The 20,568-nt window shown below is 49.2% G+C and overlaps 1 protein-coding gene across 1 annotated transcript; it reads right to left on the bottom strand.

Moving 5' to 3' along the window:
* Window positions 1–2,937: 2,937 nt before the first annotated feature.
* LOC139706894 (4-hydroxyphenylpyruvate dioxygenase-like) lies at window positions 2,938–12,401 on the bottom strand. Its single transcript, XM_071616519.1, has 11 exons — window positions 12,321–12,401; window positions 11,839–11,881; window positions 11,603–11,685; window positions 10,365–10,454; window positions 9,232–9,335; window positions 8,773–8,850; window positions 7,950–8,112; window positions 7,757–7,828; window positions 5,697–5,819; window positions 3,224–3,340; window positions 2,938–3,146 (listed from the first exon to the last, which is right to left on the bottom strand). The coding sequence occupies exons 1-11, from the start codon at window positions 12,399–12,401 to the stop codon at window positions 3,063–3,065; spliced, it is 1,038 nt and encodes a 345-aa protein (XP_071472620.1). The 3' UTR covers window positions 2,938–3,062.
* Between the last annotated feature and the right edge of the window lie 8,167 nt (window positions 12,402–20,568).

Here is a 20,568-nt window from a genome sequence, read left to right as displayed (position 1 = left end):
TACAGGTTTGTGCCACTGGGCCTGGCTATTGTTATTTGTTTTGTTTTGATTTTGGAGACAGGTCTCACACATTGTTTCTGTTTGTTTTGTTTGGTACCAGAGGCTCCTGGAGGGTGACAGGCTGTGTCCCACAGATGCCAGATGCAGGTGACATTGCAGGTATGCCTAGGCCCTCTTTGAAACTCTTCAGAGGGATTTGTGTGAGCAGTTTGGCTTGACCAAAGAAGTGGAATACAGAGCTGTAGGATAAGTTGTTTTGAGGTTAAGAAACAGTTATCAAAATGCCAGTGCTATGCTGGACTAGCCTAATGGCAGGACTTGTTTGGCCTGGCTATTATTTTGAATTAGCCTTTTGTATTATAAAATCAGAGGATTTTCCCCACAAGCACTCGGTTTCCTGTTTTTCTAGAAAAATCAAAGCTGGCAACAGGATGATTGGGGCTGTGAACCCTGTCAGTCTGGCTTCACAGCCTGAGCCCAGCTAATGTGGGACTGCTCTGCCCAGAGTTAAGATCCTTCATATGGGTCTGAAGAGGTTTTTACACTTAGCACTGGCTGCCTGTTGCTCCATAGGAAGACAAGCCCAGAGTTCTCTGATTGTTCCACAAAGAAGCAGAATTTGTATATGGAATAGCACAGCTTTCTTTCTTTCTTTTTTTTTTTGGTTTTTGTTTTCGGTAAAAAGTGATTGAACCTAGGGGTGCCTAACCACTGAGCCACATCCCCAGCCCTTTTTGTATTTTAGAGACAGTGTCTCACTGAATTGCTCAGGTTTTGCCAAATTGCTGAGGCTGGCTTTGAACTTGAGATCCTCCTGCCTTAGCCTCCTGAGCAGCCCAGCTGAAATAGCACAACTTATTTTCTTTTTTTTGTGTGTAATGCTGGGGATTGAACCCAAGGCCTTGTACATGCAAGGCAAGCACTCTACCAACTGAGCTACATCGCCAGCCGTGAAATGGCACAATTTTCTACAATGTTGTTGCAAACTTGTTTGAAACCATGCAGGCAAAATAAAGTACATCCGTGGGCCATATTTGGCCTATAAACCACCAAATTGTGGGTTTTAGAACTTCCCTTTGCATAAGCTGTGGGGATAGAAGGAGACTATTTTTGCATGGGCCTGGCCCCTGTCCATCTTGATTCTCTCCCATGTTCTTTTCATTTTTGAATTTCATGATCCCAGAAACCTTGGTATTTTCTCTAATCTGAAAACAGAATACCTCAAATTTCCCCCATAATATTAACTCAGATTATTTTCCTTACACAGAGATCCACCTGTACTAATTCTGAGGTTACATATTCTCAGGGAGGAATGTCAAGCATTTAAAGCAGAAGGATCGGGTGTATGGCGAATGCCTGTAATTCCAGTAGCTTGGGAGGCTGAGGCAAGAGGATCACGAATTCCAAGCTGGCCTCAGCAAGGTGAGGTGCTAAGCAACTTGTTGAGACCCTGTGTAAAAAAAAAAAAAAAAAGTAAAAGGTGGGGCGGAAGGGAGGGGGCATGGGTTAGAAATGATGGTGGAAGGTGATGATCATTATTATCCAAAGTATATGTATGAAGACATGAATTCATGTAAATATACTTTGTATACAACCAGAGATAGGAAAAATTGTGCTCTATATGTGTAATAATTGTAATGCATTCCGCTGTCATATATAAATAAAAAAAAAAATTAAAAAAAACACCAAAAAACGAAGCCCATCTAGGGATGTGTTTCAGTGGTTGAGTGCCCCTGAGTCCAATGCTTGGAACAACAACAAAAAAAAAAGGCAGAAGGAAAAGGGACCCAATGCGTCCCCTGAACATCTCTTCTTTGCTGTGTGATTTTTTTGTTTTTGCTGTGCTTGGGTTTGATGGCACCCAGGGCCTTGTCCAGCACATTCTAGGCAAACCCTCTACTGCTGAGCTATTCCTCTAACACTGCCCCCCACCTTTTTTTTTTTCTTTTGACGAAATACTTGCCTTTCAAGGGTTTTAGGACCAATTGCCTCATTCTTTTGGAAGGGTTGCTGGTGGCTGAGTATGAAGATTTCTTACTGGGGACAAGGGCGGATGCAGTGGCATTGTGTGGGACATTGTGGACTGTCATGTGAGGGTGCAGGGTAGAAGCTGAGTGGCTCAGATCCCTCCTACCTGTCCTGTGTCCTCTGGTTGCCCTACAAGGATGGCGCCCTGAAAGTCCCTTCTGAAAGTCCCTTGGCTAATTCTCCCCTCTCCCTTGTTCAGAGGTTTGGACACCAGGTAACCAAATCCAAGACGGTGCATCTTTAGCAGTCATAAAGCCACCAGTCATGATGCTGCCATCTTCTGTCCCACCTAGGGACCTTATCTCTTGCTGCTATCATTTTTTTTTTTTTTTTTTTTTTTTTTTTTGGTGTGTGTGTGGTGCTGGGGATTGAACTCAGGGCCTTGTGCATGCAAGGCAAAGCACTCAGCCAACTGAGCTGTATCCCCAGCCCTCTTGCAGCTGCCTTTACCCGAGAAATGCTTTCCATGGATTTCCCTGAGCGGCTCCCCATAGTCACCTTCTCAGAGGGGCTTTCCCTTGATTGAATTAGTCCTCCTCCCAACTGCACCGCCTTTCAACCTCAGACCTGCTTGATTGTCTTCTAGGAAACGGTACTACCGTCCTTTCCTCTAGATTGTAGGCTCCCCGTCCCCACGTTCCAGAAATCTCCCCACCCCCGCCACCCGACCAGCGCAGTCCCGCTTAGCAAAGCGCTTGCACCCTACCCCACGCTGGCTTGGGTCGCAGGGCGCAGGGATCCCCTAAGGCAGATGCCTCCAAGACGCCTCGGTGCTGGCGGCAAAGGGGCGCCACTGCTCCTACCGGGCACAAACTCCCACACTGCATAGTACTGAGTGTGCTTTACTCCTTACTCAGGAGGGCAGGAACAGATCAAGTAAGAGGGCGTGGTCGTGGGATAGGTGGAGCCTTGCGCCAGGAAGTCGTTTGGTGGACGGGGTCTGAAGGGAGATGCCAGTGGGAGGGTTGAGCATATTCCAGGTTAGGGGCATGACTTGTGGGCGGGTCCTGTGTGCTGACCAACATCCCCGCGAACTACAAATTGGTGAGGTTGCCTCGGAGCTCCTGCGCATCCTCCAAAGCCTTGAACAGCGAGTTGAAGTTGCCAGCTCCAAAACCCTGGAGCGGGAGACAGCAGGTGAGCTGGGGACCCAGAAAGCCGATGATGCTCCCTGCAGTCCCTGCTCAGGGCCTACCTGGTGGTTGTGGCGCTGAATGACTTCCAGGAAGAGTGTAGGCCGGTCCTGCATAGGTTTGGTGAAGATCTGCAGGATGTAGCCTTTCTCGTCATAATCCATCAGGATTTGCAGCTCCTGGGCGAGAGACAGGGCAGAAAGCTAGCCTTTCCTTCTAGCCTGGCACGGTGGGATCCTTAGAAAGTCCAAGGGACCTGGGTGCCCCAAGCACCAAGAAAAACTTTTTTTCCAGCAATTCCTGGCCCCCCCAAATATATCCCCAAACTGTTGTGTTACCACCCTTCTGCTGCAGCCCTTGCTAAGTAATCATCCAGCCAGGCCTGCTGCTGGGTTTGCCTCCTTACAACTCCATTCTTCCTGCAGTCCTCAGATTAGATTGTTTCACTCATCTGTTTAAAATGAGGCCCTGGCTTCAGTCCCCACTACCCCTTCCAAAACCCAAAAACCCTCCGTGGAAATGGGAACCCTTGCCTATTGCTGCTGTGAATGTAAAATGGTGTTGAGTCAGGATGGTGCCTGGCATTTTGCCAGAAGGAGGGTTGAGAGGTGAAGCCAGGGAACCATTAAGATGATGATAATTAAGTTAAGCTGTGTATAATTGCTGTGACTGGATGATGCTGGATTGAAACAGGCTGTGTATTCAGTTGTATATAGGTCCCTGCTGTCTGGCAATAGGGTGGCTCCTGCTGCCTCAGGCACCCGCTACTTTTGAGTTCTAGCAGAGTTCCCTGAGTTCCCAAGGAGCCCCTTGAGGGCGGGGAGAGTTCCTGGGGAGTGCGCATAGAGTGCCAGTGAGAGTATGGGCAATAAAGTATTTCCTGTTTGAACCTACAAGTGCCTCCTGTGGGCCAGACTGCAGCAAAATGGTACACCTATTTGAAACAGAGCCTGACTCTCTCTCAAAAGGTTAAACATAAAGTTAGCCTGTGACCCAGCAGCGCCACTCCCAGGCACATACTGAAGGGAAATGAGAACATACATCCACACAATACCTTGCACATGAGTGTTCATAGCAGAGTCATTCCTAATTGCCACAAAATAAAATTATATTATTCTCTTATGTGCGTATGTGAATATGTAAACTTGAATTGCATTATTTTTTAATTTTATTTTTTAGATGTTGATGGACCTTTATTTTATTCATTTATTTATATGTATGGCCTCATACATGCTAGTCAAGTGCTCTATCTTCTGAGCCACAATTCCAGCCCCATGAATTGCATATGTATAATTATAATGTGCCAATAAAAAATCATGGACTGAACTACCTAATTTGTGAAAATAAAAATAAGAATAGCCCCAAATTAGAAATAACCCAAATATCCACCAACTGATGAATGGATAAGCAAAATTTGATCCATCAGTGCAGTGGGATACTATTCAACCAAAAAAAAAAGGAATGAAGTAGAGGTGGGGGTGTAGCTTAGTATGTTTGAGGTCCTGGGGTCAATGCTCAGCACTATACACTCAAAAAGGAATGAAGTACTGACATAGGCTAAAAGTAGATAAATCTTGAAAACATTATGCAAGTGAAAAAGAAAAACAGTCATGCTGGGCCCCCTAGTGCAGCTTCTTGGGAGACTTGGGCACAAGGATCACAAATTCAAAGCCAGCCTCGTGACTTAGTGGGTCCCTAAGCAACTTACAGTGACTTTGTCTCAAAATAAAAGATAAAAAAGGCTGGGGATGTGGCTCAATGGTTCATTCCCTGGTACCAAAACAAACAAACCCTAGTCATAACAGACCCCATGCTGTATCATTATATTTATGTGAAATTCCAGACTAGGTAAATCTGCAAGACCAAAGGTAGTTTAGTGGTTGCCTAGGGTTACGGTGGCATGGGAGGAAGGAAGTGGAGGGGTTGGGAGGTAATGACTAAGAGGATCAAGGTTTCTTTCCAGGGTGTTGAAAATATTCTAAAATTGATGTTGATTTTGATTTTAGCAAATAGCGAGAGATAACCATTTAATATGAGTTCTGTACCAATTAGCTGTTAGAAAAGTAAAACCAAAAAACCTTCAATGCTTTGTGGCTAAAGAAGTACAAAACTGCATCCTAAGAGCCCCCAAGAGGAACCGGACCCCGCCTACTCTGCCTTGGTAAACCTCTTCTCAGATGCTGTCTTCAATCCACAGGAGCCTTCCTCCTGCTCCTCAGGCACTTGGAGCTTGCTCCCACCCCATCACCTTTGCACCTGCTCTTCCCTCTGCTGGGATGCTCTTCCTAGCTTACCTCTTGGCCAGGTCCCTCTTATTATATAGCTTTCCATTAAAGTCACCTTCTCAAAAGTTCGCCACTTCCTGTAACGTAGCCCTAGGTTGCCTGTTTTAACTTTACATGGCACCGACACACACACACACTCTGTTCCTTTCTGGTTTTCCCTCTGTGTGCCTGTGTCTCCTGCAGGATGGGGGAGGCCAGATGGAACTCAGGGCTCACATTGCCTGTGGCCTAGCATCCTGCTGGGCCTCACCTCCAGCACGTCAATGCTCTCCTTCACCCGGATCTTAGCTGTCTTGAGATTCTCCCGAAGTTGCTTGTAATAGGTTGATGGTACAGTCAGGAACTCCATGCCTCTCTCTTGCAAGTTGCGAATCTGTCGCAGAGCAGGTTGTGATTAGCCTTTGTCTTTCCAGGCTCAATGTCCCTAAGCCAGGTGGAGCTGCTGGGCCATGAGGAGGCAGGATCCCTGTCCTTGCTCTCCTGAGTGCCAAGATGCAAGTGGCCTCAGCCCCTTCTGTCCTTGTCTGAGTCCCATTAGAGTAGGGATCCATGACATTCACAGAGCACCCATTATGTGCCTGTCTTTCTAGTCTTGCTTCGTCCTGTCCCTGAAGCAATCCTGCTCTGTGCATTTCATAGCTGGGAAACTGAGGCATGGAGAGATTTAAGTATCTGTTCTCAGCAGAGAAGCCAGAGTGGATTTTATTCAAACACAGGCCAAATCATGCCACTCAGTGCTTACCTCGGGGTGGTGCCTCATCTCAGAGTCCAATTCCAGGTTCTTGCCAGGCCCTCACCAGCTGCCCCCACTTCCACCTTAGACTCCATCTCCCACCTCTCTTTCCCTTGCTCATTCTGTTCCAGTCACACTGACGATCTCCTTGCTGTTCCTGCAACCTTCCTGGAAGATGTCCATCTCAGGGCCTTTGCCTGGGCCATCCCTCCTGCCCAGGGTCCTTCTTAGAGATTTCCATGGGCTTCTGTCCTTCCAACCCTTTGCATTCTCAAAAGTCTCCTTCCGTATGTGACCTTCCTTCACCCACTTTAAAGGTGAAAATCCCCCACCCTTGTTCCCCCACATCCCACCTGGATTCTTCCAGACCTCTCACACTATCTATTTATTTAATTTGCTTTTTGTCTCCATAAGAGCAGAAACTGTTACTAATGTGTCCCACATACCTAAAATAGCACCTAGCACATGGCAGAGCCTCAACAGGCATGATAGAAATGAAGTTCCAAAGGATTGGATGGGACAGTCCAGGCTCTTCCCCTTAAGGACTAGGCAGGACCCGCCTCCCCAAGGGACAGAGCCACAGACACAGGGTGCTTAATTTGGAGGAAAGCACAAGTCTGATCTTGTAGTATAATATCCATATTTTCAAGGTGAAGCAGCTGAAGCCCAAGAAGGCTGCTGAGTGCCCCAGAGACAAATGGGGACTTGCAGATCTGGGAGCAGGATGCAGTCTTCCTTATCCTCTGGCATCTGCCACCATTAAAGCCCAGAATGTTCTAGAGACACCAAACTCTTCCAAGTGAGGTGGGTAGGGATTACTTACACAGGTGTGGGGACCCGCTTTGAATGATCACATCTTCCAGTCCTGAAGCACGAGGCTCTGGCCAATCACTACATTTTGTAGTGACTTGGGCCTTGTCCCAGCTCAGATAGCAAGGCCGGTCTTCAGGTGTAGGCATACTTCTGAGGTTGAGTTACACTCACCTGCCCCCTTGTAATTCTACACTTTCTGCTCTTTTTTTGGGGGGTGGAACTTTCTAAGAACAGTGCTCCCCCAAGTAAAAGCTCACTTCCCAACATGCTCTCTCTCTCTCATCAGCCTCTCCTGACTTTGTCTTGCTCTCCCTTCTGGAGCCTGAGGCCCAGAGCCTGGGGAAGCCATCCTGAAGCTTGTGTAAATGTAAATTGTGTCTGTGTTTTATTTTGCTTCACCACAAATTCACACGTGTAAACCTAGGTCAGCTGCCCATGCTGGATGGGGGTGGCAGCAGGAGTTGCAGGAACCAGGCAAGGAACCCTGTCAGCCCTCTAGGCTGGAGAAGGGGACCCCAGACTGCCACTGCCCCCTCCCTCCCCATTCTGCAGAGAATTTCCCTGGAGCTGAAGAGAGGAGTCTTAAGACCAGGGATGGTGGGCTGGGGTTGTGACTCAGTGGTAGAGCGCTCGCCTCCCACATGTGAGACTCTGGGTTTTATCTTCAGCACCACATAAAAAAAAATAAACAAGTGAAATAAAGGTGTTGTGTCCAACTACAACTAAAAAAAAAAAAAAAAAAAGACCAGGGATGTTGTTCTAACCGTTGTGATGATGTCCTGGGTCTTGAGACCGACGTGCTGGACTCCAGCTCCCCCATTATAGTCCACATATTCCTGGGAAAGGCGAACAGGAGGCCCCTTTCATTGCTTCTGTTCCCCACACCTCTGCCCTGCCCTGCCGGAGGCCTCAAGCCTCTTCCCTCCTCTCTCCCTCTCCACCCAGGCAGGGCCGCACCTGGATCGAGGACTTCTTCATGCCCATTGCGGGCTCATTAATGGGCATCTTGATGGTCTCCTCATAGTTGGTCACCACAATGGAGCGCAGAGAGCTATACTCTGTGTGCACTTGTGTGTCATCCACAGACCAGAAGCGGTGGAACTGTAGGTTCCTCAGGTACCTGCAGGTGGCAGGCAGGACCATCTGCTCTGCGTTCTGGCCTGGGACTGGCTTCCCCTGCTCCCACTTCCACCCTCCAGAACATGTCCCCAAGGGGGCTCCAGAAGGGAGATGACAATCTGTAGGTCTTTACCCTTGTTGTGACAGTTTTTCTCAAGGTGGAAATAAAGTGTCTTATATCAGAAGCCACATAGGAGGCCATTCTCAGGTAGGGGGACTGGGTGGGGCAGGGGGATCCTGTGCACCCTGCTGGCCTTTAACTGCCACTGCCATGGTCACCCAGGGCTCTGCCTCAGGAGTATGTTAATGTTATGGTCAGAGCCAGTCAGTTGGGATTGTTTTTTTCCTAAAGGGAGCTCAAGTCTCTGCTCTCTGCTCTGGTCTGTCCCCACCTCCCGCTGTAGGAGGCCAGCAGGAAGCAGACCAAGTCAGGTAGAGGCAGTCTGCCCCCCCCCCCACTCACTGGAAGGGACACCCCTGCAGTTCCTCATGGGCGGAGGCTGTGGATTGCTGTAGTCCCTGGTCCTCTCATTCTTCAGGGGACAGATGTATGGGGAATAACTGAAGGGCTGGCCCTGGTTCACCTCCCACCTACCTGTGCTCCTTTCCACCTGGTACAAGGACTGGGGCCAGGGCCCTTGTGGGGAGGGACAGGGCTCACCATTCTGAGGCAGACAACATCTCATGATCAAGCAGATTTCCGACAACATGATCGATGATCTCGAGACCACACCTGGGCCTAGGAAAAGGACAGCACTGAGGGGCATTGAGAAGGCTGCCCCCCCAAATCTCACCACTGCCCCCCCATCATAGCCACAGCTCACACCTATGCAGCTCTTACTGGGGAGGAAAGTGCTTAACTAACTCATTAGTGCAACCCCTACTTTATAGATGAAGATGCGGGGCCATGGAAAACTCCAGTGCCCTGCCCAAGGTCCAATGGCTGAGGAGGGAGGAGGCTGGGATGGGACCTGGGGCCCTCGGGTGTTGGGGCCCGTTTGCTCTATGCCCTCAGAGGGTTCCAGCGGCCGCCAGGAGCTTGGCCCCATCCCAGAAGCCCAGTCCACATGGAGGAGGGGGACAGGCTCTCCACCCCACTCCTGTAGCTTGGGGCACTCACAGCTTGGGAAGCAGGGAGTCCTTGAGCAGGGGGGCCTTGAATCCAGGCAGGAACCGGCCGCTGTAGTTCGTCTTCTCTACCAGAGTGTGGGTGGTGTCCCCAAACTAGGGGTGGGAAGCAGACTGGCTCAGCCCTGTGCCCCCACCCACCACTGATGGGCCTTTTCATGGCCCCAACCCAGCCCTGGGTTCCTAAGTCAACTTGTGATCCTGGGAAAGTCATTTCTCCTGGCCTGGGGCTGTGGCTCATTGGTAGAGTGCTCACCTTGCATGCGTGAGGCACTGGGTTTGATCCTCAGCACCACATAAAAGTAAAATAAAAATATTGTGTCAACCTATAACTAAAAAACAAGTGTTAAAAAAAAAAAAGAAATTCACTTCCCCTGACTGGCATTTGTTGCCATCTGTCATTCACTTAGGAGTTTCCATCACAGTCTACCTGCCTCGGCAGACCAGAAGCCCTGTGAGGACAGGGATGCTGTGTCGCTCATCATGGTGTCTGTGGAGGCATCAGCTCTAATGCTGAAGGGTGTTCAACAGGCTTAATGCTCTTCCTACCCAAGGTGATCGTCTCTGTCCTACAGCAGCACGGGGCTGCAGAATCAGTCATCTCTGCCGAGTGCCTACGGTGTGCCAGGCTCTGCTCTTCTAAGTGTTCTACGCCAATGGTCACACTCAGCCCTCACAATGGCCCTGGGAGGGGTTCTAGCTGAAAAATCTGAGGCACAGGATGGTTCACTAGTGTGCCTCAGGTCACACAGGAGTCCAATTCCACCCTTGCTTATTTAAACTGAATCGCAGAGAGGGAAGTTGGTCTGTCCATGGACTCACAGCTAGTGTGGGGCGTGGCTTCCCAGGCCCACCCTTCTCTCCTTTGGAACAATCCCCTGCACAAAACTGATGCCCCCATGCCGTCACCTCCCACTGGGGGAGGGCAGGGGAACCTGGGAAGGGTGGCTGGTGGCCCCTGCCATCTCTGCACTCTTGCCAGGCACTTTGGGAGGACAGAGCCCAGGGGGAAGCCCATGTTCTGAGGCCCATGAGTGGGATGGTGTAATGGGGTGAATTAGGAGCATCCTGGCATCTCAGTGGGTTCTGGCAGCAGGAGGGGCAGGGACATCAAAGGGAACTCACCGTCTGCAGCACAGCAAATTTCACCTTCCCAAACTTGTCTTCCTCCACCCAGGGCTCCCGCACTATCTTGGCCCCCCGTTCTCGGGCTTTCTGCAGGGAGATGGAGCAGTGGGAGCTGGTGAGGGCTGGGGCCCCTGAGTCCTGGCCTGCTGCTTTGCCTGGGTTGGTTTCTATGTGGTTCTGACATGGCAATGTCACCTGTCTCCCCCACCAAAGTGTGCCTCATCCCCGTTGAGCAAGAAGGGAAACTGAGGACCAGGCTCAGAGTTGGGGCTTGGGAGACAAAGCTGGTGGGTGTGTCTGCTTCTCCTAACTCACTCTGTGGCCCTCCTCCCCCTCCAGGCCTCAGCTTCCCTCCCTGTACAAAGAAGAATGGGGGTGGACATTTCTGAAGTGACCTCTGTGTGTTGGGCCCTGTGCCAGGAGCCCTGCATGCCAGGTCTGTGCCTTAATTTAGCAAGCCCTTGCTTACTGCAGGCCAGTGCGACACCCAGGCCAGGCTTGTTCTGGGGATGCACCTTGGCAGTTCTCACAGCAGCCCTGTCTGCCTTCTACAGCAAGGAACACGAACTCACACAGTTGGGAAGACCCAGACCCAGTCATGCTAGCTCTGGAATCTACTCTGAACCTCCAATCCACCATTTTTTTCTTTTTCCTTCAGTGCTCGGGATTGAACCCAGGCCTCAACTGTCTTTAGGGCTGCATTTGGTTCAGAGTCATAATCCAGAAATGGTAATTGTGATCTCTCTCTCTCTCTTTCTCTCTTATTTATTTATTTGTTGGTTGGTTGTTTTAGTTTTGGGGCACCAGGGATTGGACCCAGGGGTTCTTAATCAGTGAGCCACATCCCCAGCACTTTTTATTTTATTTTTTATTTTAAGGCAAGGTCTCCCTAAGTTGCTTAGAGCTTCACTAAATTGCTGAATCTGCCCTTGAACTTGGTACCCTCATACTCCTGGCCTCAGCCTCCTAAGCTGCTAGGATTACAGGCATATGCCACCACGCCTGACTCCATTTCCTCTTTTAAAACTCAGTGAGGTGCAGGCTATGACTATCCCCATTACAGGTGTGGAAACTGAACATGAAAGTGAGTATACACAGTAAGGGGCAGGGTTTCTGTCACTAGGACTTAGGTATGTCACGCCAACATCCAGCCCTGACTGACAGGGTCCCTGGGACCCACGGAGAGCGGGCGGCACCTAAGGCCTCTTCCCAGGCCAGCCCAGGTACATTCTCACCTGCACAATGTAGTCACAGTCTTCCACCTCGAAAGCCACGTCCTTCACGCCATCCCCGTGTTTCAACAGGTGGTCGCCCATCTCTGTGGTCGGCAGGGAGCGCTGGCACTGGAGTTCAAGGCCCCTGGACAGGCTCTCTGCCTTCTGGGTTCAGCCCCCCTCGTGCCCTTCCCAGGCCCTGCCCTCTGACCCCTGACCCCCTCCAACAGCCCTGCTGCCACCCCGGGGCCCCTCACCTTTGTTCCAGGGGTTGAGTGCAGAGGAGAAGACAAACACAATCTACCATGGTGGAGAAGGGGGTGTGACTGGTGGCTAAGGGGAGTGTGGGCAGGTGCACCTCCCCTCCGTCCTGCTCACCCCCACAAATCCCTGGTGGAGCAGGGGGCTAGCCATGCAGGTCTCCTGAATCCCGGCTTCTAGCTTCTTCTCTGCCTTGGCCTCTCCCCCTGGTCCTGAGGGTTGGGGACTTTCTCCTGTGCCACCCCTAGGACCCATGATCAGCTGTTGGGTCCCCTGGGAGAGAACTCCCAGAACCCCCTGGGACACAACTCTGCTGAAACTTCCTACACCTATGGCCTTGGCTTGCTGAACTTGTGGGGCCAGCACTGGACCAGGCTGAGGAGACCCGCCTGGGAAGGTCCCTGTTGCAAAGGTGCCGACCACGTTAGAGCCCCCAAGAGAGCCCTGAGAGCAAGGGGTCCCTGGGGTGTGGACGTACCTTTCCTTGCTTGACCACATGGCTGACCACCTCCCGGGAGCCCGTCTCCAGGCCCCTGTAGGCTAGTGGCTCAAAGCCCATCTTGCTGCAGTAGAAGGAGGCAGCCTAAAGACAGAGAGGTGACAGTGTTCGTGAGGGTGGAGAACCTGCCTGGGGCCCAGATGAGAGTCCCTGTCCCCTGCCTGCCCTCTTGCTCAGGAGCTGAGACTGCACTGGGGAAAAGGCTGCTCTGTAGTATATTCTGTCTTCAAAGGAGTTTCCTTTTTTTTTTTTTTTCTTTTTTGGGGTACCGGGGATTGAACTAAGGGACACTCAACCACTGAGCCCCATTCCCAGCCCTATTTTGTATTTTATTTACAGACAGGGTCTCATAGAGTTGCTTAGCACTTTACCATTGCTGAGACTGTCTTTGAATTCATGATTCTTCTGCCTCAGACTCCCTATTCACTGGGATTACAGGCGTGTGCCACCATGCCTGGCTCCAAAGAAGTTTTCTGCTGGGGTCCAAAGTGTTGGGTCCCAACTGGGCCCTGATCCTGCCCTTTCAAGAGCCAATTTCAGACCAGCTGGGGGCTTTCCCTGGTCCAGGGGGCCCCTCTTGCGTGTCCTCTGCCCACTTCAACACCTTGTCCTGGTTACCTGCTTGGCATTGCCAACCCAGAAGGTCACAGAGTGGAAGTGAAGGAATCGGCCTCTCTCCAGCTGCAGGAGGAGAGAAGGAGGGAGGCTGAGTCCCTGGAAGGAGGTCTAGAGAAGTGCAGGTGGAGAGGTTTCCCCTGCCCCCTCCCTCGCCCAGACTCAGCCCCCAGCACCTAGGAGAGGCCAAAACCCTCCGAGCTCTGCCTGGCCTCAGGAGACACTGCTCACGTAGAAATTGAGTCCCTGGAGTGTGCAGGAGTGTCCGGGACTGGGAAGGCCCCTCAGGAGGCAGCCCAGCTTTCCCAGGAGGAACAGCCACAGCAGCAGGGATTGAAGGGAGACTTAGCCAGAGCTTCCAGATGAGGTTAAGAGGTCAGCAGATGAATTAAGAAGAGCTGACAGTTTTTCAGGAGGGTGCAAGTGAGTCCAGCCAGGGAGTCCAGGTATTATCAGACCCCCAATCTTGTTCCTCTCCACTTTGTGCTCACATGCTGGTCTCCCCAGCCCAGACACCCTTCTGGACCCAGGTCCCCCATTCCCTTCCTGCTCACCTTTGCTCCTTTGTCACTATAGGTCGTCTAAGGAGAAAGAAAAAGACAGTGAGGCTCTGCCAGGGGGACAGGCATTGCTGAAGTCTCATGGCAGGTCCTCATCCCCCGGGGAGCCACCATGGCCCTAGGCAGACCCTCACCATGGCTGATCTGGGTCAAGCTTCCTGCCAGGAAGACAGGGACGCACAGCTCTTGGGAGTGCTGGACAGAGCTCTGTATTTACCAGGGCGCAGGGCCTGCCCCTGACCTCCCTAGGGGTGGGAAGCTGAGGTCATCCCATGGTATAGTCTCTCCAGGACCCCAGAATGGGACTGTGATCTTTGCCAACCAAATCCATAGTTCAGAAGCCAAGGCCAGCTTGAGGGCAGGTGTAGCTTTAGAACTTCTTCTTCTTTTTTTTTAATGTTTATTTTTTAGTTGTAGTTGGACACAGCTTATTTATTTTTATGTGGTGCTGAGGCTCGAACCCAGGGTCTCGCACGTACCACTGAGCGCTCTACCACTGAGCCACAACCCCAGCCACCCCAGCCACCCCCTCCCCCCAACCCCCTTCAGAACTTCTTACTCAGGGAATTTGCGGGCTGATCTTGAAGCCCTCTTTGCAGAACAAACATATAGACTGTATTTGGAATAAAAAGTAATAAAGTAGTAAAAATAAAAAGTAATACAATTCCATGGCAGTTGGGGCACGTGGACAGGGATTTGCTTACTGGTTCTGCTATGTACCATGTGACTGGGGCAGGCACAGACCTTGTGAGCCTCAGTTTCTCCATCAATAAAATGGGAACCATAATAATATGAGGGGATTCTGAGAGCATAGTTCAACGCTTTGGAGTTGGACCTGCACATAGCCCTGTATATAGCACGAAGGGACAAGAGCTATTTCTTTGAGATTTGAAGGAGTCCTAAAGGGGGTTGAGTCCTTGGCATTACTGTGGCCTGAGTATTGGAAGAGAGCATTGGTCTTGCCCCTGCCCAGTCTACAGCACCCACCAGGCTCTGGGTCCATGCCAGTCCCCTGAAACTCTCTTCATTGCTTTGATGATGGAAACCCTAGCCAGCAACCCTGAGGGTTGGAGTACAGGACAGAGGACTCTCCCAGGCTGTGCCCTTGGCAAGTGGCTGCACAGAACTGGAGTGTGAACCAGGGCTTCTACCTCTGGGGCCCACAGTTTAAATTGCATCGAAATGGGAGATATTGATGTCCCCAGGAAACGGAGGCCAGAGTGGCAAACACATTTCCCCAAGGTCACAGAGCTGGTGACCTTGGGGTCAGAACAGAACTCTGCCCTGCAGCCCATTGGACTCTGCAGCTGGGTCTCATCCACCCATCCACCCATTCCCTCCCTGCCTTTCTCTGTCTTCTGGGCTATTCTATAGGCAGTGGAGGTGGCCCCACCCCCTCATTCTCCTCTCCCAGATGGCTCTCCAGGCTTCCTGCCCCTCCCTCACCCCCAACATCCACCTCAGCTCCCTGAGTCTATTTTCCATTTGAGAAAACTAGAGTGGAGCTCACAGGCCTAGAAGGTTCCCCTGGGGGAGAAGGGATCAGTGCAGCCCATCCATCCCTCCAGGCCAGCAGGAATATCTAGTCCCCTGCTTGCTATGGCCAAATCAAACCCCTATTCCTGGATCTTGGCCTGGCTAATATGCTGGGCACAAGATCAATGTTTGCAGTCCAGTCATCACATCTTGAGCAGCTCCAGAGGCCAATGGCTGGTGTCCAGTTCAGCTGAACAGGGTTGGTGACTATGTTCCTCCTCCACTCTGGAATTTGTTTTCAGAAGCATTGTGGGTTTGAGTCTCACTCTGGATCCCTGCAGGTGCCACTGCCATCTGTGGGCAGAGCCTAGGGACTCTGTGAGTCCCAGTGTCTGGAGCACCCTGTTCCTCCCTGATGCAACTAGCTTGGGCTGGGCTCAGGTGATAACAGATTAGCAGCAGTGGGATATGTCCATTGCTCTCTGTGCCCAGCCTGTGCCAGGAGGTGGGTTGCAGAAGCCTTGCTCAACCGTCACTCTAAACAGATGGGCACCTGAGATTCAGCCTGCACCACACCCTGAGGGGCAGAAAGGGTACACACTGGGGGCTCGGCTGGCACCCTGGAACCTGGATTTCAGAAATGACAAGAGTGGTTATGCACAGAGGTTTGCACAAGTGGCGGGTGGAGGTGGAGCTGGATGATAGAGCACTTGCCTACATGTGAGAGGCCCTGGGTTTGATCCTTGGCACCACAGGGGGGGAAAGACACACACACACACACACACACACACATATATATATATATATATATATTTTTTTTTTTTTTTTCAGTTTGATTTCTTATTTTACAGTGGTTAAGGTCAAACCCAAGGCTCAACCACTAGGGAAATCCTCTATCATTGAAGCAGTATCCCCAGCCCTGGGTGATCAATTATATAAGCCTTTTTTTTTTTTTTTTTCTGTGCTAGGGATTGAACCCAAGTGTGCTCTGCCACTGAGCTACATCCTAAGCTCTATTTTTTTTTGGGGGGGGCAGGGATGGGTGGGTACTGGGGATTGAACTTTGGGGCACTCAGCCACTAGCCCCATCCCCAGCCCTATTTTGTATTTTATTTAGAGACAGGGTCTCACTGAGTTGTTTAGCCCCTCGCTTTTCCTGATGCTGGCTTTCAACTCATGGTCCTCCTGCCTCAGCCTCCTGAGCTGCTGGAATTACAGGCATGCACCACCAAGCCTGGCCCGATGTGAGTTTTATATTGCTATTTACAACAAAAATACAGCTAATTCAGGGAAAAAAGAAAATATGCATAATTAAGTTTAAACTAAAAAGATGGAAAAGACAAAGAAAACAAACCCACTGATAATTTTTTATCCATAAACAACCATTGTGGATGGTTTGGTCATACATAGACCCACATGTATGGATATATTTTCTGTAGATAATTTTTTTTTTCTGTAGATAATTTTTACATATACTTTATATATACTTTCATGGCAATATGTATACATATTTGTACACATGCTTCTGCATGTGTGTGTGTGTGTGTGTGTTTTCCATTGAAAGACTGTATCATAATTTCTTTAACCATTTCCTAGAAGAAAACATTTAAGGGGCTGGGGATGTCGCTCAAGCAGTAGCGCGCTCGCCTGGCATGCGTGTGGCCCGGGTTCGATCCTCAGCACCACATACAAAGATGTTGTGTCCGCCAAATAAATAAATAATTAAATATTTAAAAAAAAACAACAACATTTAAATTGTTGCTAAGTCTTGCCATCCAGGGTGATCCAGCTCACCTGAATGCAGCTTCTCAATCTGTAACTATTCCTTCTTTCCTTTCCAGGTGGTGGGGACCAAGTCCAAGGCTTCCGCATGCTAGGCAAGTATTCTACCACTGGACTATGCCCCAGCACAAACAGTTTCTCTCTTTTTTTTAAAATATATTTTTCAGTTGTAGATGGACACAATATCTTTCTTTTTCTTTTTCTTTTTTTTTTTTAATGTGGTGCTGGGGAATGAACCAGGGCCTCATGGGTGTGAGGCAAGCGCTCTCTCTACCACTGAGCTACAACCCGACCCCCCAAATTTCTTTCTTGTTATTCATTAATTATTTTGGTGCTGAGCTTGAACCTGAGGGCCATTTATGTTAAGCATACCCACAGCCCTGTTACTTTTTAATAATTACTGTGAACTAGCATTAATAAATAATCTATTCTTAAAAGTTATTTTCTCCCCTGCCCCACACTTTGCTGAGGAACTAAATGTTAACAATTTAACATACATAACCACCCACTTTCTCCATTCTCATGCAGTCATTTCAAGCATACTCTGTACCCTGCATACAGGGGAGTTGACTTTGTAGTATAAAAATACAATTGTTTATTGTGTGGTTCCCTGACTTATTTTTCCAAATGCTTAAATATTGGCAACTGTGATTGGTATCCCTTTTACTTCCTCTCTGCTACATGTTGTTTTAGTACAGCGGGGTTCCCCTACTAAAGGCCACTTTCCTATGGGGTGGCTACAGTTCCCTCTAGATTCCCCACGAGCTGCCTACCTGTCTTAGTCTGTTTAATGTTGCTATAACAAAATACCTGAGACTGGATACTTTATGCAGAATAAAGATTTATTCATCCTGTGGCTCTGCAGGCTGGGAGGTTCAAAGTTTTGATTCCCTGCAGAGTCCTGAGGTGACTCTGGGCATGATGTGGTCAGAGGGTTACTCTTGAGAGCCACAGTTTAGTCAGAATGATGCCTGGCATTTTTGCCAGAGGGAATGGTTGAAAGGTGACCCTGATCCGGGATTAGGGTGGCTCCGGGATTAGGGAGGATCCTGCTGGGATTAGGGCGGATCCTGCTGCCCTAATCCCACTACTTTGGAGTTCCCATTGAGTTCTCTCAGGGTTCCTCGCTGAGCCGGTGGAGGGAGTGTGTTCCTGGGAAGTGGGTGTAGAGTGCTGGTGAGAGTTCGGGAATAAAGGTTGCTGTTTGAAACTACAAGGCGGTGTGGCGGCTTGGTTATTTTGTGCCCAGCCAGACTGCGGCAGGTTACATGTGAGACAGAACCAAGCTGAGGTTTGTAACAGCTCTTGAGATGACCCATTAATCCAGGAATCGCTTCTCCATGCATGAAGGCTCAGTACTTAGTCAGCTCTTTCAACTCCCACCTCTGGATATCTCGTGATGGGCATTAAAGTTCAGCATTAGGTTTGGTGGGGTCATTCAAACCATAGCGCCTCCCTTGTCCCCCTTGGTACCTGGTGGTGATGAACCCCCAAGCTGGCCACCCCAGGCAGCTTCATCCTTTTTGCTCCCTTAACATGGCCTATGCTTGGTAAGTAGCCCCTGCATTAAACACCCCTCTGACTTCCTTCTGAGCACCAGCTGCTTTGTGATGAGGCCTCATGCTGATTCTGCAACAAGTTGAAATTTCTTAGAAACTCTTCACAAGCCACTCACACAAACCTGCCACCCTTTTGGACCACAAACTCCAGCCCCTTGTTTTTTAGACACAGGAAGTGAGGAGAGGAGAAGAAAATGGACTTGTCAGTTCACCTGACACCCAGGCTAGGGCTGAGAGGAAATATGAACTATCTGATGAGTCCCGGAGTCGGGCCATGTGGATTATGACGGGCCAGGTCTTCCTAGGGGAACCCCAGGTCCCTGGCTCTGCCTCCCAGCCCCTCCTCTCTTGGAGGCCTCCTTGTTCCAAAATGAAGGTGAGCAAGACCAGGATGTTTGGAGGAGGCCAACAGTCCAGGTGCTTCTGGGTCTGGGGGCTTCCTAGACACAAGCCCTGTTGGGGAATGAAAGGTGGGAAAGCAGCCCAAAATGTGAAGGGCCATGTGTTTCTCTCCACCTTTCCCTTAGAATTCTCAGAACATTCAGGCAAATATTTGAAGATAAACAAGCCTATGTCCACATCCTCTGAGAGTCCCCAGTGCCTGGGACACACAAGTAAACGTGCTGACAACACCGGGTAAGAAAGTGCAGAAAACAGTCCACTTTGAGGTGGGTCAGAGAATGATTCCCAGGGCCAGGAACTTTGGAGCAGGATATTGGAGGAGGAGCTGGAGTCTGGCCTGGGATGCACGAGGGGAGAGACAAGCAGGCACTGAGACCCAGGGCTCAGAGGGAGTGCACAGTCCATGTGCCAGCAACTGTTGGAAGTTCAGAGTGGGGGGAGGAGGGAGTGGAGGGTGTGGGGCTGGGGGCCTAAAAGCAAGCAGCCATCAGAAGGACTTGAAGGACAAGAAAAGTGCACCAGAAAGCCATTGAAATCCCTTTAAGCAGCAGAGTGACAATGTCTTCTTTGGAAAGGTTCCTCTGGTTGCTGTGGGGAACGGGTTAATGGAGACCAGTTCAGAGGCTGCTGCAATCAGGGAAAGACTGGGGTCAGGGATGAGAGTGGAGATGGAGAGGATAATGGATTTGAAACTATGACAGCAGTACAAGGGACAGGGTCTAGGTTTCCCATAATAATCACAACCACAATGACAATGACAAAAGTCATAGTGACGCACAATAGTTCTGGTTTTAATTGGCCCTGGTGAGAATCTTCTCTCCCTACATTTTACTTGGAAAAATTTCAAACCTCAGAAGCTTGCAAGACAGTTTCCACAGACATTGGTATACCTTTCACTCAGATTTACATATTGTTACATTTTGCTTTTCCCCACTTGCTTGTATCATTTTTTTCCTTAGCTACTTGGAAGTTGTTGCAGAAATCACTAATCACTGTGAATAAGGAGATTCTTTTATGTAATTGTCATGTCATGATCTTATTTAAAATATTTAATATTGATATACTAGAAGTTAACATAAAGTCCAATTGGCCCAAATAATAAAAGCTACTTCTTTTCACTAGAGAGAGAGAGAGAGAGAGAGAGAGAGAGAGAGAGAGAGAGAGAGAGAGAGATCCACTATCCAACCAAGGAATAGGCATTTTACTTAGTTGTTCTCTTTTTCATCACCCTGCCCCTTTCTTTCTTGTCAAGGTTTGAAGAACTTTTTTAAAAAAGAGATGATCAAACAAAATATAGGAGGCCTACTGCAATCAGTTCCACTGTTTTCTTTTTCTACTTGTTTAAAGATTTTTTAACTTTTTATTTGAAATCATTTTAAACTTAAATACACTTGCAAAAATAGTAAAAAGACCATTTGTATTTTCCTCTAGTCATCAATTATTTACATTTTGCTGCATTAATTTTGCTGTTCAATTGTGTACAAATATATACTCATCTATATTTTTTTTCTGACCCATGCAGTAAGTCTCCCCTCTTGTGCATTAATACTACAGGATATTATCTTATATAACCACAGTGCAAACACTAAAATCTAGAAATTTAACATCAACAATATACTATTCATATTCAAATTTATTTAACAGAATATTGTTTATAGCTTTTTTGGGGGGGAAGACACAGAATCCAGTCAATAAATACACATTGTATTTAGTTCTTGCATCTCTGTATTTTTCTTTGATCTAGGCAAACACCTAGTTAATCCCATCCCATCTGTGTGTGTGTGTGTATGTGTGTGTATTTCACAACATTGACCTTTCTGAAGCATTCAGGCC

Source organism: Marmota flaviventris, chromosome 1, assembly GCF_047511675.1.
Source record: "Marmota flaviventris isolate mMarFla1 chromosome 1, mMarFla1.hap1, whole genome shotgun sequence".
Classification (NCBI taxonomy): Eukaryota; Metazoa; Chordata; class Mammalia; order Rodentia; family Sciuridae; genus Marmota; species Marmota flaviventris.
Note: the sequence above shows the minus strand (reverse complement) of the source record. Positions and strands in the feature narration are given on the sequence as shown.